Here is an 18,672-nt window from a genome sequence, read left to right as displayed (position 1 = left end):
GTGATTTAACTATTTATAGAAAACATGTTAAGAACAAGTTTAAAGCACATTTCACAGAAACACTTTATTTCGATGGTCCACTTTAGACATAAGTAGCTTTGCAACTACATGTCAACTAAGGTCCTGTTTACACCTGGTATAAGATGCGTTTTGGTCGACCAGATCACAAGCAGAGGACACTAAATACAGGTGTAAACGAGGTCTAAAACGTTTTGAGCTTGTTCACTTTTGATCATCGATCCAGAGGTAGTCAAGAACACATTCGACTGGATTGCTTTCATAGTATAGATGCTCATGTCAAATGTGTTCGAAACATCCACAAAAGACGCCTACTCTCCACCTACTGACCTAATGCCTAACCATTATTGGAAGCATGCTAGCCGATGGGATTTAAACTTTGTCAGCTGGGGACCCAAGTTTGGTTTGAAGACGAAAAAAGGTACCAAGCACAATGTTCTCTCACCATTCTTGATTTCTCAGATCACAAGTAAATGTTTTAATCCCTCTCTTTTGTCCACTTTCAAGCACTTCTGTCCTGATTTTTTGGAGAGGAGGGTCTATGGACAGGTAAATGTATGGGCTTTTTTAGATATTTCAATAGCCTGACAAACCAGACCCACATCAAGATATTGGGTCTTGGAACTAACCATTGGCAGGGCTCAATCCGAGGGGCGGGATAAACGGTAATCTTTCAAACTCCCTCTGCACGTAATTGGATAGCGCAACAACCAACCAGAGCAACGTGAAGCGAAGCTAAGTGATAGATTAAACTTTTGCTGTATCCGGTTGGCAAAACTCCAAACACATCTTCCCTTCTTAAGAATGACTTCAGTGCCGTTCTTTCTTCTTTTTTCAAAGAAAAGCTTAACTCCAATTTTTCCAGAGTCACGGCCAAAGCGGATTCGAAAGACCGCCGTTCGCCAGCTTCTGTGTTTACAAGAAGCACTCGGAACCTCCGCAACTCTGCCGTCATTATGTTAAGCCCCGCCCACCGTGTCTATTCACAATGTGATTGGCCTGACCAGAGTTTGGTTTTTCCAGCTCAGAAGTCTATTGAGAGTTGCTAGACCGCGGCAGATTAGATTTGCTGCTGCTAGGGTGCGTCTAGATTTCTAGGCTAATCTTTTGATCTAATGGACAAAATAAGCTCAAGCAATTTACACATGAACGTGTCCGAACACGTCGGAAAAACATGGACAGCAGCAGCTTTAGTTTCTGCTCTAACAGCCGCTAGATCACGCTGGACGCTGTGAGTGCCTGTTAGAAATCAGGAATGGTGAGAGAACATTGTGCTTGGTACGTTTTTCATCTTCAAACCAAACTTGGGTGTCCAGCTGACAAAGTTTAAATCCCATCGGCTAGCGCGCTTCCAATAATGGTTAGGCATTAGGTCAGTAGGTGGAGAGTAGGCGTCTTTTGTGGATGTTTCGAACACATTTGACCACATGAGCATCTATACTATGAAAGCAATCCAGTCGAATGTGTTTTTGACTACCTCTGGATCGATCAAAAGTGGACAAGCTCAAAACGTTTTAGACCTCGTTTACACCTGTATTTAGTGTCCTCTGCTTGTGATCTGATTGACCAAAACACATCTTATACCAGGTGTAAACAGGACCTATGTCTCAGTAGATGTGCTTAATATCTGCTAACACTTTACTTTGATGCTCCCCAACATTACTGACTAGAAGTAATTTAGCAATTACATGTCATTGTATTCTACCAACCATAACCTAACAGTCTACTAATACTCTAATGAGAGTTAGTTTACATTAGTTAGTTACAAAGTTTTTAGCGGTTTTACAATGACGATTGTTTCAAAGCAGCTTCACAGTGTTAAACAGGACAATACTGCAACAAAATTTTATTTGGCTAGTTTGATTTGGATCGTTTATAGAATTAAATATGACCTAATTTATACATTTAATTTGTATATTTAGTTGAATAACTTGGATCATAATTTTAGTGTCCCCAACTGAGGAAGCCAAGCCAAAGGCGACCATAAAGTGGACCATCGAAATAAAGTTCAACCAATTTCCCTCGCAACCATATCAGTCCCACTTTATATTAAGTCTTTTAACTAATTCATAACATTTAAATTAATCATTTGATACGTTTTTATATTATAACTTGAATCCTGATTTTTCTTAGACAATATGTGATCTGAGCTTTAAAATTTAAAGTAAGTTGTAGAAGGGCTGGGAGATATGAGATTTTTCTATACCATATTATAACATTATAGATATATCCTAGCTACATTATTTACACTGAACACAAAAAAGGAGTAATGCCAATATCAATGATTTTTTTAAAGACATTTAGTATCAATCACGCATGTGCAAACATACACACCAAAAGGTCCATTTTGGACCCCACCTGTTTTCCAAACAGTTTCATGCTGGGTTTAGGTCTGCTTGTCCAAAACACGCTTTAGATATGAACTCCACAACACACAATACAGGCTTATGTGCAAGAAAGCAGAAATAATAAAGCAGAAAAGAGAACATGCTGTTTCAAAATAAATACTGTTGTAAAAACTGGCACCAAGTGTAACACTGGTTGTGTCTTGATCGAACGAACCTAAATGTCCAACCCGAAGTTCTCAAATAACTTGAATATTATGTTAAATATAAAATACAAAGAGCTGAAACATTAGGACTATGAATGGAGGCGGTAAGATGCTCAAATGAAGACTGGACATTGTAAGTTCGTAGTTGTTTGACACAGGTTTCATGTGGATGAATAGTGCCTCTGAACTTTGGGTACTGATCATAGGTGCAGATACTTTGACTAGTTCAAAATGTGGATCCATATGTAATGAATGACGCAATGACCCGACAAAAAAAAAATGCAATGATTTCCTGGAAACACGTTACATATGTCAAAGTATTTGCACTGCTACAAATCCTCCCCCCATTCAAAAACATGCAATAACACAAATGAAGGCACAATGAACTTTGAAGCAAGCATTGTACAAGTACCTCAGTTGTAACTGAGCGGACATACTAACAAGAAGGAAAGAGGAAGAATTAGTCAATGTGAAAACACTTGCTATTGTGTAGAGAACAGCGTAGATCAACTTCCACATGGATACTGCTGGTCAGTTATATTCATGTTTATATACTTTACTATTTATATACTATATACAGATAATATTGGCTCAATACCGTGTGCTAATTACATGAACTGAATTTATTTAAATTCATTAACCATTGCATGTGTTTGTTTCCTGAGTTCAGGGCCATCACTAAATATACATATGTCTCTCTATATTTAGATTTGTGGTTAAGCAATTTTAACATTTTAATTTGTTTTTATCAATGGCTCATTCTGAAACTTTTTATATTTGTTCCACGCCTACCTCAAACATTTGGTTACTCTCTTCCCTAAGCTAAAACAAGCATTCATTTGTATTGTGTTTAAATTCGATGCAAATGTAATTTGTAAGGCCTTGAGGAAATATCCAGTTTATAAATATTTGGCTATTTTACTTGGCAAACGTACAAGTGCAACATTGCCATTGGATATATTTCACAATCGGCACTGCATGGAACGTGAATTTAATCGCTATATTGTTACCACTACTATGTCAAAAGCTTTGCTTTTACTTTGTCTGCATTATAATAATAGAATGTGATACTGTCAGTGCAGCAAAGTTGCAAAACAGAGGCTTTTTCAGTTACAGGCACTTTGCTGTTTGTTCTCCAAATAATAGCTTTAGAGGAAATGTGTTGCTGATATCTGAGAAAGCAAAAGGGGAAAGACTGTGGTTGATATGAAACTGTGAGTTCCCAATAGGCTTTTGATGGTGGTTTCACGTGGTGCAAATATTTATTAATTCAGTTTCTAATTGAGCTGGAAAGGAAAGTCCCTTTTCTCACTTTCTTAGAATGAGATGAAAAAGACGAACTATGTTTCTGATGCAAGTCATGGCAATGGTGTTTTATCAGTAGGAATCGCTAATTCCAAAACTGTCCATTAAAGTGAAATTTAACGTTTTGATTGTAAATGGTATGCAGATGGATGTCTGAAAGTGTAAACAAGAAGACAATTCGCAGACAATTCATTATGCCATAAAATATCAATCTACCACTACGCACATTGGAAGCTGACCATAATAGACTTACACTGCTGTCCTCAGATTTCTCTCTGCGCTTGACTTTGTGTGTCTCGTAGTCCTCCATTAGAGTCTGCATGAAGTTCTTGGGTCGTTGTCCTCCAGAGTCATCGCTGCCCAGATCGGACAGCGGTGAGGGCAGAGCTCCATCTGAAGAGCACGGCGACACTGGAGGAACTTGACGAATCTTCTCAATTTTACCTGCAGATAGAAGAAAAGATAAATTATTACTCTACGAGACCTGGGTGTTATATTTGACAGAAAATGCTACAAAACATGTTACACTTGCTGTCCACGTCCAGAAGGTAATGAAAACATCATCAAAGTAGTCAATATGTGACATCAGTTGGTTAGTTAGACTCTTTTGAAGCGTCGACAATACATTTTGGTCCAAAAATAACAAAAAATATGACTTTATTCAGCATTGTCTTCTCTTCCGGGTTCCTCAAATAAAGATTCAAACGGTCATCAATCATGATTTGGATCGCATGTCAAACTGGCAAACTGCTGAAATCACATGACTTTGGCGATATGAATCACGAATCAATCCGCTGAATCACGACCGCTTGATTCTTTATTTGAGGTTTGAAAACAAACGTGGAAGATAATGCTGAATAAAGTCGTATTTTTTGATATTTTTGGACCAAAATGTATTGTCGACGCTTCAAAAGAGTCTAACTAACCAACTGACTACATATATGATGTTTTCATTTCCTTCTGGACGTGGACAGCAAGTGGGCATACACTTACATTCAAAGGACAGAAAGCTCTCAGACTAAATCTAAAATATCTTAAACTGTGTTCTGAAGATGAACGGAGGTCTTACGGGTGTGGAACGACATGGGGGGTGAGTCATTAACGAAAGAAATATCATTTTTGGGTAAACTAACCCTTTAATGGCTTTTAGACTGGATTACTATATTGCATTACTATGTGGTTTCCCTGTATCCTTACTAAACAAGCTACAATTAGTCCAAAATGCAGATGCTAGAGTTTTTACCAGGTCGAAATTTGATCATATAACACCACATTTATTATCTCTACACTGGTTACCTATTAAATTCCGTATCAATTATAAAGTATTGCTACTGACCCCTAAGGCACTATATGGTTCAGCTCCTGTGTATTTAACTGACCTTGTATTAACCTACAATCCATCACGCTCTTTAAGATCACAGAACTCTAGACTTTTGGCTGTACCTAGGATATCTAATCCACTAAAGGAGGGAGAGCGTTTTCACATTTGCCTCCCAAGCTTTGGAATTGCTTTCCTAATAATATTTGGGGCTCAGACTCTCTTCCAATTTAAATCTAGATTAAAGATGCATCTCTTTAGCCAAGCATTCACTGAACAGTCTTGTACTTCAGTTGTATCAGATCAAATGCACATGAATATTTTTGCTTGAAATGTTAAGAACAGCTGCTATGCTAATTGCTCTCCATTTGCTTTTCTGTTTTATCTCGGGATGCCCTTCCTGAGGTAACTAGAGTACGTCAGCTCCAGTTTGGATCCGGCTTCCTACAAAGGCTTCAGATGACCCAACACCTGTGAAGAGACGGAGCCAACTCCTGCGAGGACTTCAGATGAAGCAAACTCTCAATCAACATGCACCTGTGCTACATTTTCCATATTGTAATCATTATGTTCACAACTCGTAATAATTAAGGCAGTTTCTGCTTTAAATTAATACATGATGTTAGCTAACGGTGTAACTTATATATGTACATTCCTGAAATACATAACTTGAACACAATCCCTTCTGATAACAGATCACTTTATATTGCAATATAGACACATGCAGTTTCTGTAAAGCTGCTTTGAAATTTGTATTGTGAAAAGCGCAATACAAAAAAATGATAATTCAATTCAATAAATTAACTATGAAGAAAAGTCTAAGTATAATTTTTTTATTTTGATTGTATAATGTTGCCATATGTTCTTGCCATGCTTCATGAGATCATTCAAACTCTCTTTTTTGTTGGTTGTAAAATTCAAAGTACTTAATTTTCAGCAATATTATTGATTTAAAGGGATAGTTCACCCAAAAATGGAAATTTGATGTTTATCTGCTTACCCCCAGGGCATCCAAGATGTAGGTGTGTTTGTTTCTTCAGTAGAACACAAATGAAGATTCCAACCGTTGCACTGTACCCGTCATATAATGCATGTCAATGGGGTCTTTTTCTATTAGAGCTACTATGAGAGTAAAAAAACACACACATATGAATCTATATTAAACCCTGTGGCTCGTGACGATAAATTGATGCCTTAAGACACGAGAAACCGAACAGTATTTTTTGTTTTGTTTGTTTTACCTCAAATCATTTGAATCTCATCCAGTGTTCCCAATGCCATCACTGTCGCCGGAGAAGGTCAAAATGATGTCATAAATATGTGTACATAGATGCCTCATTTGACTGATTCATGTTTGACCTTCTCTGGCAGAAGTAATGATGTTGGGAATACTAGATGAGATTCATCTGCTATGAGGTAAAAAAATTACATAAATACTGTTCGGTTTCACGCAGAAACTAATTGTTTCGTGTTTTAAGACATCAATTTATCATGTCACGAGTCGCAGGGTTTCATATGGATTCATATGTCTATGTGTTTTTTACTCTTATAGAATTACACCCCATTGACATGCATTATATGACTGGCAAAGTGCAACGGTTGAAATTAGAAATCTTAATTTGTGTTCTACTGAAGAAACAAACACACCTGCATCTTGGATGCCCTGGTGGTAAGCAGATAAACATAAAATGTTCATTTTTGGGTGAACTATTCCTTTAACTGCACTGCCACTATTGGATAAGAGCTGAACTGAGCTGAACGATGACATCACTGTTTTCCGAAGAGCTGCTTTATAGATTGAACCCATTCCATTATTGATGATCTTTACACAGTTATTGAACAGAACTAAATCAACACTGAACTGACTCCAACTGGACCATGGCACAAAGTCTAACAGCCGTTCAAACATAGCCCTGATGTCTAAGCTAAAACAATAACATTTGGGCTGTCAGTAAAAATTAAATTGACGTCTTCCAATCACTCTTGACTTTGCTTACATGATGGAATATCATACACCTTGCAAGTTATTATAAACAACATGTAACCAAATTCAAGGTTATTTTGGCTAGACATGGGTTATTCATAGCCGGACTATATCAGGTCTATAATTAACCAAGATGGTGAAATGACGGCTATTGTTTGCTGGGTATTGTCTATTTAGGGCTGCGTAACAGCAGAATTAAACTCTGTTTGCATCACTGAAACATTATTTTCCTGTTTATCCCTGTCAAGCTGCTTTGAAACAATCTGCATTGAATAAAGCACTATAGAGATAAAGGTTACCTGACTTGACACTAATGTGAAAAGGAACTTATTTTGGCCGACACACTTTTATTTATGTGCAAAAAGTCAATGGCTAACTAATAACAAATATTTTATAAGAAAATTATAAAATAGTTCTGAAGTATTCTGCATTCATTTGGAATTTTAGTATGTCTCAGCGAGATACTTTTTTCCATCACTCATCAGTTTAGGGGACATGAAAGGGCCCAGAGTCCCAGACACATTCTTGATTATGACCCAAGTATGGATATTAGAGACACAGAGGACTCAGTGTAGAAACCCACAATGCGGTTCCTCATTCCATTAAATCAAGGGAATCTGAGAGAAAACCATTTCAGTTTGTATAGTTATCTATATAAAATACAGGCATAATTAAGCATATATTATTATTATATATATTTACTTCATACTGGCCGCAGTTTGTCATGTATTTGATATATAGCGTGTTGATGTTGAAACTGAAAACGTATTTACTTCTGCTGACTTTGGCAACTCCAGACTAGTTGCAAAGCTTTAGATGAAATTTTGCTGTAGAAAATCTGTGTCTAAATCTAATTCTGTGTGACTAAATATAATTTGTCCTCAGAAATACTGTCAATACTGGGAAGTTAATCACTGAGACTGATCGCACAAGATAAATGCAAATACTATGGGATTTAGCATTATAGCTAAAAGCAAGCGAAAAGAAAGGACTCGTGCATTCCCTATGACACCACTAGAGGGCAGACATAAACTTCTCTAGTACAGGACATCATCATGACTGAGACGTGGACAATTGTCAACAGGAACAGCACACACTGACATTAAATACTGTGCTGAGGAGTATTACATCACCGTAACCAAACATACAGAAGAGAACATTTAAAGTACATCGCACTAGTCTGTTATGATAATTTCTAACATCAAACCAACACAATTTGAAACTGTTGGCGGTCACTAGAACTGAAAGCTTTAACACATATTTATGTTACCCATATAGCATTATCTAGTCAATTATTCAGAGAATTATATAGTCATCAGTCATCAACCTCATACAGTGAAAAAAAATTCAGGCCCTGCACTGCAGTTTTCCTAAAATCTACTTCAAAAAGCACAGCTTGCAAAAGTGACTCAGGCTGAACAGTAGGACACAGCGTGCAAGGAATGTCAACTAAAGTAGCTCTATGAAGAGAACGTCCGGACTGTCCAGTTGCATGACTATCACCAGGTAATTAACATCAAATCTCGAGTTACAGAGCCAGATGTCAGAACCTTCAGTTTTAGCTGATGGTTTGCATTAGTAACAGGAGTAAACACATAGACCATTAGAGGAATATTGTAATTTAAATACGAAAATATTTAATTACATTCTGGTGCAATCCATGAAAAACTGCACAAAGAGCAGTTTAAATATGATTATGAGTACTAATTTGCATCTGGTATGGTTTATCCTACAGGGCTATTCATTGTGGGATAAGATACAATTCAAATAAAAATCATCAAATAAAGTTAAGCACATATTGTACAGTAAGTGTTCAATTACTGCCACCGTGATTGCACACATTGGCTGGGCATAATCATACCTGGTGCTGTCTTCCCAGTAAGGACCAGCTTGTTTGGCTGGTTGTTGGCCTTCAGCCTCTGCGTACGGGGCGGGTGCAATGTTTGCGCTTGCCGTTGTCTCTTCAACTCTTCCTCACGCTCCTGGGCTGCCCGAATCTCCTCTTCGATCATGGACAGGGTTCTCTGTTTGCGTGAGCGCAGCTTGAATGGCCCTGAGGTGACTTCCGTTTCCTGAGCACGAGTGGCAGCTGCTGTGCTCCTGAGCTCTGCTGCCTCAGAGTACTTACTGAAATAGCTGAATTCCGCTTTCTCCGATGGTGGTGGTGAGGGACTGGGGGGTTTGTAAGTGTTCACTGGGATAACTGGGGCAGCTTGAACTACAGTTATTTGAGGAGTGATTGTTGTCCTCTCTTCCAGAGGGGATGGCACTTTGGGAGGTGGTGTGACAGTAGATCTCTCCACTAGGGGTTGGATACTTTCCACATGTCTCTCTAGGATAGGGGACGAATGTTGGGTGGCCTGAAGAGGCTCCCATTTGTCTTTCTGCTGAGCAATGGCTTGCTGGATAGCATTTTGGACAAGAATACCAGCATGGTATTCCAGCTCTTCTTCCGTCAAGCCTTCTCCATGATAAGACTCACTCTGTTCACCTGGCGATTTGATACCACTTTCGTGTTTCCCATTGATTGGTGTAGTGGCCATTGGAGTTGAGGGAAAAGAGTACTCCCCAAGAGAGTTTTCCAAATAGGCACTCATGGTCTCATTTGATGCACCGCTGTCACTTATGTTGTCCATGCTGAAGTCATTGGAGAGCGTCTCAAGTACAGTGGTGTCCTGAGACCGTAGGGATAGGTCATCTAACCCGGAGTCAATTTCTTCCATATGGTAGGAGCTGTTCAGAGAACGTTGATACAAATCAGAATCTTCTTCCTTCACAATGGTCATCACTGCCCGGGCACAAGTAAAATCATCATCTTTCAACTCGTTCTGAGCCAAACCTTCTTTGGGTAGTATGGCAGATTCTCCAGAGCAGCAGTAAATCTTTTCAGCCTTGACGGTCGCAACTTCACTTCTGTCATAGAATGTGACCCCTTCTTGATTGGCAACTGTGACAAAACCGCATGGCCTTTCTACATGCGTGATCTCTGGAGCCCTGAAGAAAGGTTTGGCAGAGTAAAGCTGTGGTGCCACATTCCTCTTAGGGGCAGTGGGCTGCTTGCTATGTTCCATCTGCAGAAATTGCTTGCGTGCTGCAGAAAAGTCAATCTCTTCCATGACAACATCTTCCTTATTTCCTGTTTCAGGTTGGATAAAGGAGACTGTCTGTCTTGGTGCAGCTTGTGGCATACGGTTGGTCTCTGGTCTCTTCTGCTTCCTCTCCTCATATCTTCGAAGCGACTCCAGCTGCTCTGGCTCAAGCTCCTCTTCCAGTGCCTTTTCCTGAGGTGGGTTCCACCATTTTGCTGCAATTCCAGGATTTTTCTTGACTGCCTGACCTCGGATGAGTTCCAGCCTTTCCCGCTCTAGCTCTGCAATCTCCTCCGAGGGTCTGACTTTCTTCACCCGTACTTCTTTCTCGGTTGGGGTGTCAAAAAGTTTTGATGGTTTCTTCTCTTCATGAAATGGTCGGAGCTCAAAACGTGCCTCTTTCTTGATTGCTGTCCTAGGGGACTCAGGTGACCCTGCGTAGTCGTTTCCTATCATCGCTGCATGACCATTGGGTTTAGTGTTAAAGTTATCATCAACAAAAGTGGTCTGTTTATTCCCTTCTAAAACAACTTCATGGTTGTGTAAGAGTGATGTGTCACAAGTATGCACAGATGGTCCAGATCCATGAACTCTAATTGAGTTAATCTCTGGGGAACTTGTCCCATTTGAAGTCATTTCAGCCCTGGGGTCACAACAGTTGGCCTCAAGGACCTGATCCAGGTACAGGATTTCCTTGGCAACTTCGCTGTCCAGTCCTTCTCCCCCATGTCTCTCTCTGTTCTGCCCACTGCTCACATAACTTTGCTGGGCCTCAGTCTGGACTTCAAGCTCCATACTGCTCTCACCAGCGGATATCACACTCACTGAATCGAAAAAACTTACAGTCTTCAGGCTTCTCTCTCTTTTCAGCTCACTGTCATCCTCTGAGAGTACAGGGGGCTTCTAGGGGAAAAAAAAGACAGAGGTCACATTAGATACAAACATGTATTCATGCAATTCTTTGCCACAATATACACAGTGACTGTAATTGTAGCTCATGAAAATACAATAATTGCATAACAACATTTTCTTTAAGGCAATTCACACCTTTGAAACTACACAGTAACACTTTTGTTGCACAACTGCGTTTGTTTGATGACACTGTTTCTGAACTTGGATGCACTTGTCGCACAATGCCCAAATATGGACCCCTGCAACCAAACCAAAAGTACTTGGTTCATTCAGAGTTGTTTTTGTGCGCACCCTATAAGAAACTAAGGGAACCCCCTTATAAATATTGGTTGCTACACCACCAACTGTGTGAACATCACAAGACCAACACCCCAAACGAAATATTGCATGTGACCATCATGCATAATATAGGTAGACTGTGATAAGATGTTGAAGATAATGGGTTTGTTGAACTCTGACCTGTGGCATCTGATCCTGAGTATTAATAATTTAAGGCCCCTTCTCTTGGTCTGCTCAGCAATAATGGAGTTGCACAAGTCTTAAGTGAGAGGAAAACATGGGACATTCCCCTTAGTATCCCCATTAACACACCTGCATCAAATTAAAAATGTATGCATATCTTTTTTGAAAATCCTCTTGACCTACAGTACAATGGAACATAAACTACATATAGTTTCTGTCTCAATGTCTTTTATGATTTACATGTAAGCATTTGGCAGAGCATTCATCCAGAGCAACTTGTATCTGATTTCCTGCGTAGCAAACCTTGCATAAGCTAGTAAGCTACATCATAAGATAAGCAAGGTTGTATAGATTTATGCTCTTCTCAATTTATGTACAGGCTAATTTGAAGAAAGCCCTAAAAGAAAAACATAAAAGGAAACTTTCTTTATGCCTCTTCATCTCTATGTCTAATGGTGGGTAATAGATCCTAGTTATTTGCTAAAAGAAAACACTGATGTCTAGACTATGTAGACAATCTTTATTTTCAGAGGAATAATTGCAGGGGGGTTTTCTATTCCATGGATCTGGTACTGATACCTATAAGTGGTCTAGTAACCCTGTGGGAGATGGTTAAGATGCATTTGCAGAATGAAGCACTGTAAAGTCTCCTCAGGGGAAAATACCATTTATTACACCGAGCTTTGCTTTCATTGCCACTCATTCAGCAGATAGGACAGTCCTTTCTAAATAAAAACTCTGACAGAGATTTTTTTGAGGAATGACAAGCTTGCTAAAATATGGTCTTCATTTTTCTTTAATTGTATTAGTGTAAATGAGTTTCTATTTTATGCTTTCTTGTTTAACAATGGCTACACATTTGGAATGATGTTCCAAAATTATTTTGCTTACATTGGTTTGGAAACCACAGGGTGCCACAAACCAAAGCATGTAAACAGTGCCCGAGCAAACTTTAGCAAACCTTTAACAACATACAAAACCCCTGTATCAATACGAGACACTAAAACGTGAAAGTGCTATTGCTAGTCCTGTCTAAAGAGCAGTTTTACTGAACCGAACAGTTATAGTGCTGTATTCTCTGGTAAACAGATGCCATTGCAGGAATTCTGTTTCTTTGCTCAGCATTTATGTTTTAGAGGCGAGTGTGCATGCCTGAGCAATTTGAGTTGTTTGCTGTTGTTTGAAAGTTGGTGTTACTGAAAAGGCTAGTCAGAGACCTGTAAAAAAAACAAAAACGGTAATATAACCTGCCATAAATGGAAAAGCAAAATAAACTAGTGGGAGTGCAGCATAGAGATGTTATTTTTACTGGACAGCCTAGAAAAGAGGAATTTGTTTTGAAATAACTTTATTTTCAGCTCAAAGTCATGTGCTATTTCAGGTGATGGTGTGTTCATGGCCACATAAAGTAAAGCTATTTCTGTTTTATCACTGGGTGGAACATTACATCATTAGAACTGGGATTCTAATACACTTTTATTCAAGTAATATGCCTGAGCAATTCATTTGGCGAGAACAATAAAACATTTTTGGTTCTCCAAAGAAGCTTTCCCTTTTGACCAGTTGATTTTTTCTTAGGGTAAAGAACGTGTAAAGAACCCTTTTCCACTAAAAAAAGAACTGTTTGTTCAATGGAAAGATTGCACGGATGTTAAAGGTTCTTCGTGGAACCATCAATGCCAATAAAGAACCTTTATTTTTAAGTGTGTATCATTGTACTGAACATTCATCAGCTTTTTATAAAAGCAATACGCTATGACAGACAGTGTTTGCATTCAAACAAATATTAACAGATTGTCCTAAAGTACGTGAGAGAGCTTGCTCTAAAAAAGCAGAACATTAACTGTCTAAGAGAATCTGCGGGTCAATTCAGATCAAACAGTGTTAATAACTTTCTTCTGATCTCAAGCTTTTCTAGGCATGAGTAGCAGGCATTGTCACATGTCTTTAATGTGGCATGAGTTCAATAAGACCTCTTTCTTCAGTCACACCGACCACCCTTGCCTTAAGGGTGTGCTCACTAGCTTTCAGCCTAAACTCTCACTAAATAATGACATTAGGAAGTCATGTGAATTTCCCTCAAGCCATGAAAAACAGGCAAGGAAAGATTTACAGACAGAGCGTGATAAAATATTGATCGAGTCTGCATGAGGCCACACCTTCCCTCATGCGAAAATGAGTGGCGATCTAGTGGTTGGAAATTGTTTGACTTCACCAAGTGAGATTTGTCAAATCTGACCAGTGTTGTTGAAATGTTTCATGAGATGCGCCCTTAGAACCGCCATGTGTTTAACACAGTCTCATGTGTCCTTTTTAGCACTTCCCCACAGTGGGCGAACATCCAATCAAGCATTAAGAGCACAACACATGGTGTTTCCCTCTCTTTCTTTCAACCGACTCTCACACAGGAAAGAATCAATCACAAAGGCAATCTCTCTAATATCTCAGTTAGTCCTCAGCAACGAGTTCTACTATAGCTCAAACACGGTCTCTCAAATTGTGATTTCTCAACATACTAAGCACTGTAATTTTAATATGAACTCAATAATTTTTCATCCGAGATCCAGTAAAAAACATATGTGACCATGCACTGATTCTCAGTAAAGAGTTTGACGTAAATCACAACCTTTGATTCTCAACTAAAGTGTAGAAATAGAGGAAGTGAGGAAATGAACTACTCATCTCACTGAGTAAAAACATAAAACTACTGAGTAAAACGAAGTGATTGATTATAAAGAATCAGTGTACTTTAAATGTACTATTCAAATATATGGTGTTTCGACATCGGGTTGAAATAAGTTCACCAAGAGAAAACATAAGTATTTGCCATTTCATATGAATTTGTATCGTGATTCATATGAAAATGTAAGATTTTTAGAAAAAAGCAAGCATCAAGGTCCACCACTAACATAGCGGTCAGTGAGGCATACACCAATTACAAAACACAAAAGAGTTTGAAATTGCCATGAGATTTCACAAAAAATCTGTTTCTCGTAGGAAAAAAATGACTAAGAGGTGCAAATGTTTAAAAATGGGGTTCAACGTGAAAGTTTTTGAAACCAATAGTTATCGTCTCTGTTTAAATTATAAAAATGCGAATTTGTGAAAATGGTGATGTCATGCGCAAGTGTGCTCAGTCTATAGGCACGTAGTGTTTCTTTAAAAAGTGATATCGCCACCTACTGGCCTGGCATGTATAATACAGTAACTATATAATACCATTTTTGGGGTTTTCATTGATCTCTGTTAACAGGAATGTCTTGACAATGTTGTCTTCTGAACGTGAAAAGCCCAAAGAAAAAAGTTTTCCGTTTTTAGTACATCATTGTTGTATATAAACATACCCTGACATTTTTACTGTACTTTCAAAATTTGACTGTCAATCCAAGCTATGAAATTTGGATCCATTTATGCAAGATACTTTAGCTCTATACAGATACTGTGTGTGAACATTGGTGTCTCTAAAAAAATCTTAAGCAAGGCAAGTCTGATTCGTTAAAGAAACATAACTAAGAAATCTTCTTTTGAACAATGAAAGAGCAACTTCTAGCAATCTTTCGGGTTCTTTATTTTTTTCCTTTTCAATAACCATGAGCCATTCTCAGCTGTATTAGCTGTGGCTGTGCATTAAATCTGTACTCCCTAGAGTCTGTGGCCCTGAGCAGTCAGAAGTGAAGGGACATCAGTGTGTCCTCTGAGGAACAGACTCTCTCCACAGATGTTCCTCTAAACCCCCTCTGACATTCCCGGCATAGTTCAGCTGTCTTCCAGGCTCCGGCAGTCTAATAGAAGTGATGAAGGATACACAGCCCTGCCTCACAAAATTAAACTGTGTGTGTGTGTGTGTGTGTGTGTGTGTGTGTGTGTGTGTGAATCCCTACGTTATGGGGACAAAATGTCCCCACAAAGATGGCAATATCCGAAATCCTTGTCCTTGTGGGGACATTTTTAGGTCCCCATGAGGAAAACATCTTATAAATCAGACAGAAGGAGTTTTTTTGAGAAAGTAAAAATGCTAAATGTTTCCTGTGATGGGTAGGTTTAGGGGCAGGGGCAGTGTAGGGGGATATGATGTACAGTTTGTACATGAAATCCATTACGCCTATGGAAAGTCCCCATAAAACATGGAAACACGACATGTGTGTGTGTGTGTGTGTGTGTGTGTATCTGCATGGTCTTAAATATGTACACATACCTACAAAAGACCAAGATAGATGGAGATAAACTCCTTGTATATTTATACAACTTGTAAGTTAATGTGTTCATGGGCAAAGTGCCTCGCATTTGTCTTCTCACACTGAAACGGGTCTATTTGTGCCTCTATTTACGTTGCGCTCTGCATGTTGCTGCCCTCACAGCATCTGGAAGTGTTTAGCCAGACAGACACCATTTGGGCCCTACTTTCTCTTTCAATAGAGTGGCCCCAAAAAGTTTTTGGGCACTTAAAGGGATAGTTCACCCAAAAATGAAATTTATGTCATTAATGTCGTTCCACACCCATAACACCTCCGTTCATCTTCGGAACAGTTTAAGATATTTTATATTTAGTCTGAGTGGGTAAGAAAGTGTATGCACACTATACTGTCCATGTCCAGAAAGGGAATCAAAACATCATCAAAGTAGTCCATATGTGACATCAGTTAGAATTAGAATCTCTTGAAGCATCAAAAATAAATTTTGGTCTAAAAATTACAAAAACTACGACTATTCTGCATTGTCCTCTCTTCCTTGTTTGGTTCCAATCCTCAAATAAAGATACAAACGGTTGTGAATCAGCGTATGGTTTTATGATTCGGATCGCGTATCAAACTGCTGAAATCACGTGACACTGGCGATCCGAATCATGAATAGATTCATAACCGTTTGAATTTTTATTTGAGGATTAAAAACAAACAGGGAAGAGAAGACAATGCTGAAATAAGTAGTCGTTTTTGTGATTTTTGGACCAAAATATATTTTCAATGCTTCAAGAGATTCTAATTGACTAACTGATGTCACATATGGACTACTTTGATGATGTTTTTATTCCCTTTCTGGACATGGACAGTATAGTGTGCATACATTCATTACATTCTCGGACTAATTAAAAATTATCATAAACTGTGTTCTGAAGATGAATGGAGGTCTCACGGGTGTGGAACGACATTAGGGTGAGTCATTAATGCCATCAATTTCATTTTTGGGTGAACTAATCCTTTAAAGCAGTGTTTCCCAACTGGGGTGCCGTCTAAAGTGAGCGGGTGTGCCGTGTAAAAGGTGCCGGTACGCACTTGCACCGCGGTTCATCTCACATCTGATGATGACGCATCTTTAATATGGGTTGTAACTTGAAAATAATGCTTTTATGTATGTTTCTGTCGATGCATACACGTGCTGGCTCCTCAGTGATAGACCTACACTACAACAGCGATAATAAAAGAAAAACGTGGGCAAAACGGTCTCTCTTTGTAAACTGTGTTCAATGCATACGAGTGCAGCCGTATGACCAGTCATTTCGTCATCATCACCCGGGTATATTCGCCAGAAGATGCGAATGAGAGCGCGCGCACTGTGTGAAGATCTGTCTCTGTGCATCATCCGAGAGCGCGCATGCGTCTCACAGCGCACAAATATTGAGTTCTCTTTCAAGTCTTGTGCTTGAACGGACAAACTCACACAAAAAGTATGTCAACATGTCCATCTTGTTGAGTATCCAAGCAGACATAGTCTGTATGCCTTAAGTGAACTTTATACAGTCGAGAAAGACGACGCATATCCTTCCATTAGGTCTTAAAGGGGCAGCAACCTTTAATGTTAAAGAAAAGATAAGGACATCACTCACTGCTCTTGATTGACTAGCTTGTGTAAGTTTAATAAGGATTAATCTTTCATTTAAACAGTTAAATATGCAGTTATTTTACATTTGATTATTTATTCAATTTCTCTACCTAAAAACTAATGTTAGACCCACCTGAAAAATATGAAAAGCATTGTTCATTTTATCAGTAGCTTTGCTCAATAGTATTTATTTGTGCTGCTGCTTGTATTTAAGTTATTTCTCCTTTATTCTCTGAACATAGCAAATACCAAACCGTTCTGAAACCGTGAACCTAAAACGTTATACAAACCGACCCGTGAGCAATCTGTACCGTTACACCCCTAGCGTAAGGTATGCGAGGGGGTGCCACGCAATTTTTAACATTTTCGAAGGGTGCCATGACTGAAAAAAGATTGGGAAACACTGCTTTAAAGGATCATACAAACCCTCAAGTTGTTCTATACCTCTATGAGTTTCTTTCTTCTGCTGAACAAAAAATACAATATTTTGAAGAATGTTGACAATACATTGCAACCATTGACTATCAAAGTAGGGAAAAATACTAAGTTTGTCAATGGTTGCTCAATCTGCTTTGTTATAAACCCTTTTTGCTTCAACTTGTAAGTGTTCTACAGTTGATATTTAATGAAGGTATAATGTAATTTGTGTTGAGGTGTAGTTATGGTCATGCTCTATAATAATAAGCGATCAGAACAACTTGGTTTGATATTTCGATACATAATGAAAGGACATTTCCAGTGTGGTTTAAGTGTTTAAAATATGTTTTCGGGCCTCCGATTTAATCACAGAAAAATTATTCGATTTTAACGGTTACGCAAGACGCCCGTGTCTAGTGACTTTCAGCAGCTCATACTGACAGATCCATCAAACCACACAGCTGATGAAAGACTCCTGGAATAGGATTACCAACTCTACCATCGCAGACAGAGAACGCAGGAGTTCAAAACACGAAAATCCCAATAATTTCTCAGTTGGATTCCATGGAAAGCAAACACAGACTTTTGCTTAAGGCTCATGCTTCTTGGAGTTTAAGAAGAGATCTTAACAATATCTCTTCTAACTGTACTTAGATACCAAAGTCAGCAGTCAAATACCAGAGATCTCAATATGCACAGTTGCTGTGTAACTGCATGTTGTGCTGGATAACTCCCAATAGTGTAAATGTTCATTAAATGCAAATATTTGAAATGTAATTACAATGCAGAAACTTGTACA

At 38.7% G+C, this 18,672-nt stretch overlaps 1 protein-coding gene across 5 annotated transcripts in view; it reads right to left on the bottom strand.

The window, feature by feature from the left end:
• The window catches only part of LOC137062872 (PALM2-AKAP2 fusion protein), a 172,846-nt gene that overhangs the window by 5,210 nt on the left and 148,964 nt on the right, over positions 1-18,672 (bottom strand). For 4 of the 5 annotated variants that reach the window (XM_067433804.1, XM_067433803.1, XM_067433806.1 and 1 more), the window contains 3 exons: positions 9,038-11,168; positions 4,128-4,318; positions 2,982-3,005 (listed from right to left, as the gene is read on the bottom strand). In XM_067433804.1, the coding sequence (XP_067289905.1) occupies positions 2,982-3,005; positions 4,128-4,318; positions 9,038-11,168 (2,346 nt within the window). The remainder of the gene's footprint in view (positions 1-2,981; positions 3,006-4,127; positions 4,319-9,037; positions 11,169-18,672) is intronic. The other variant, XM_067433805.1, reaches the window with a different exon arrangement.

The sequence above is a fragment of the Pseudorasbora parva genome, chromosome 23 (genome assembly GCF_024679245.1).
Source record: "Pseudorasbora parva isolate DD20220531a chromosome 23, ASM2467924v1, whole genome shotgun sequence".
NCBI lineage: Eukaryota > Metazoa > Chordata > Actinopteri > Cypriniformes > Gobionidae > Pseudorasbora > Pseudorasbora parva.
The sequence above is the reverse complement of the archived record's forward strand: the minus strand, read 5'-3'. Positions and strand labels throughout refer to the sequence as shown.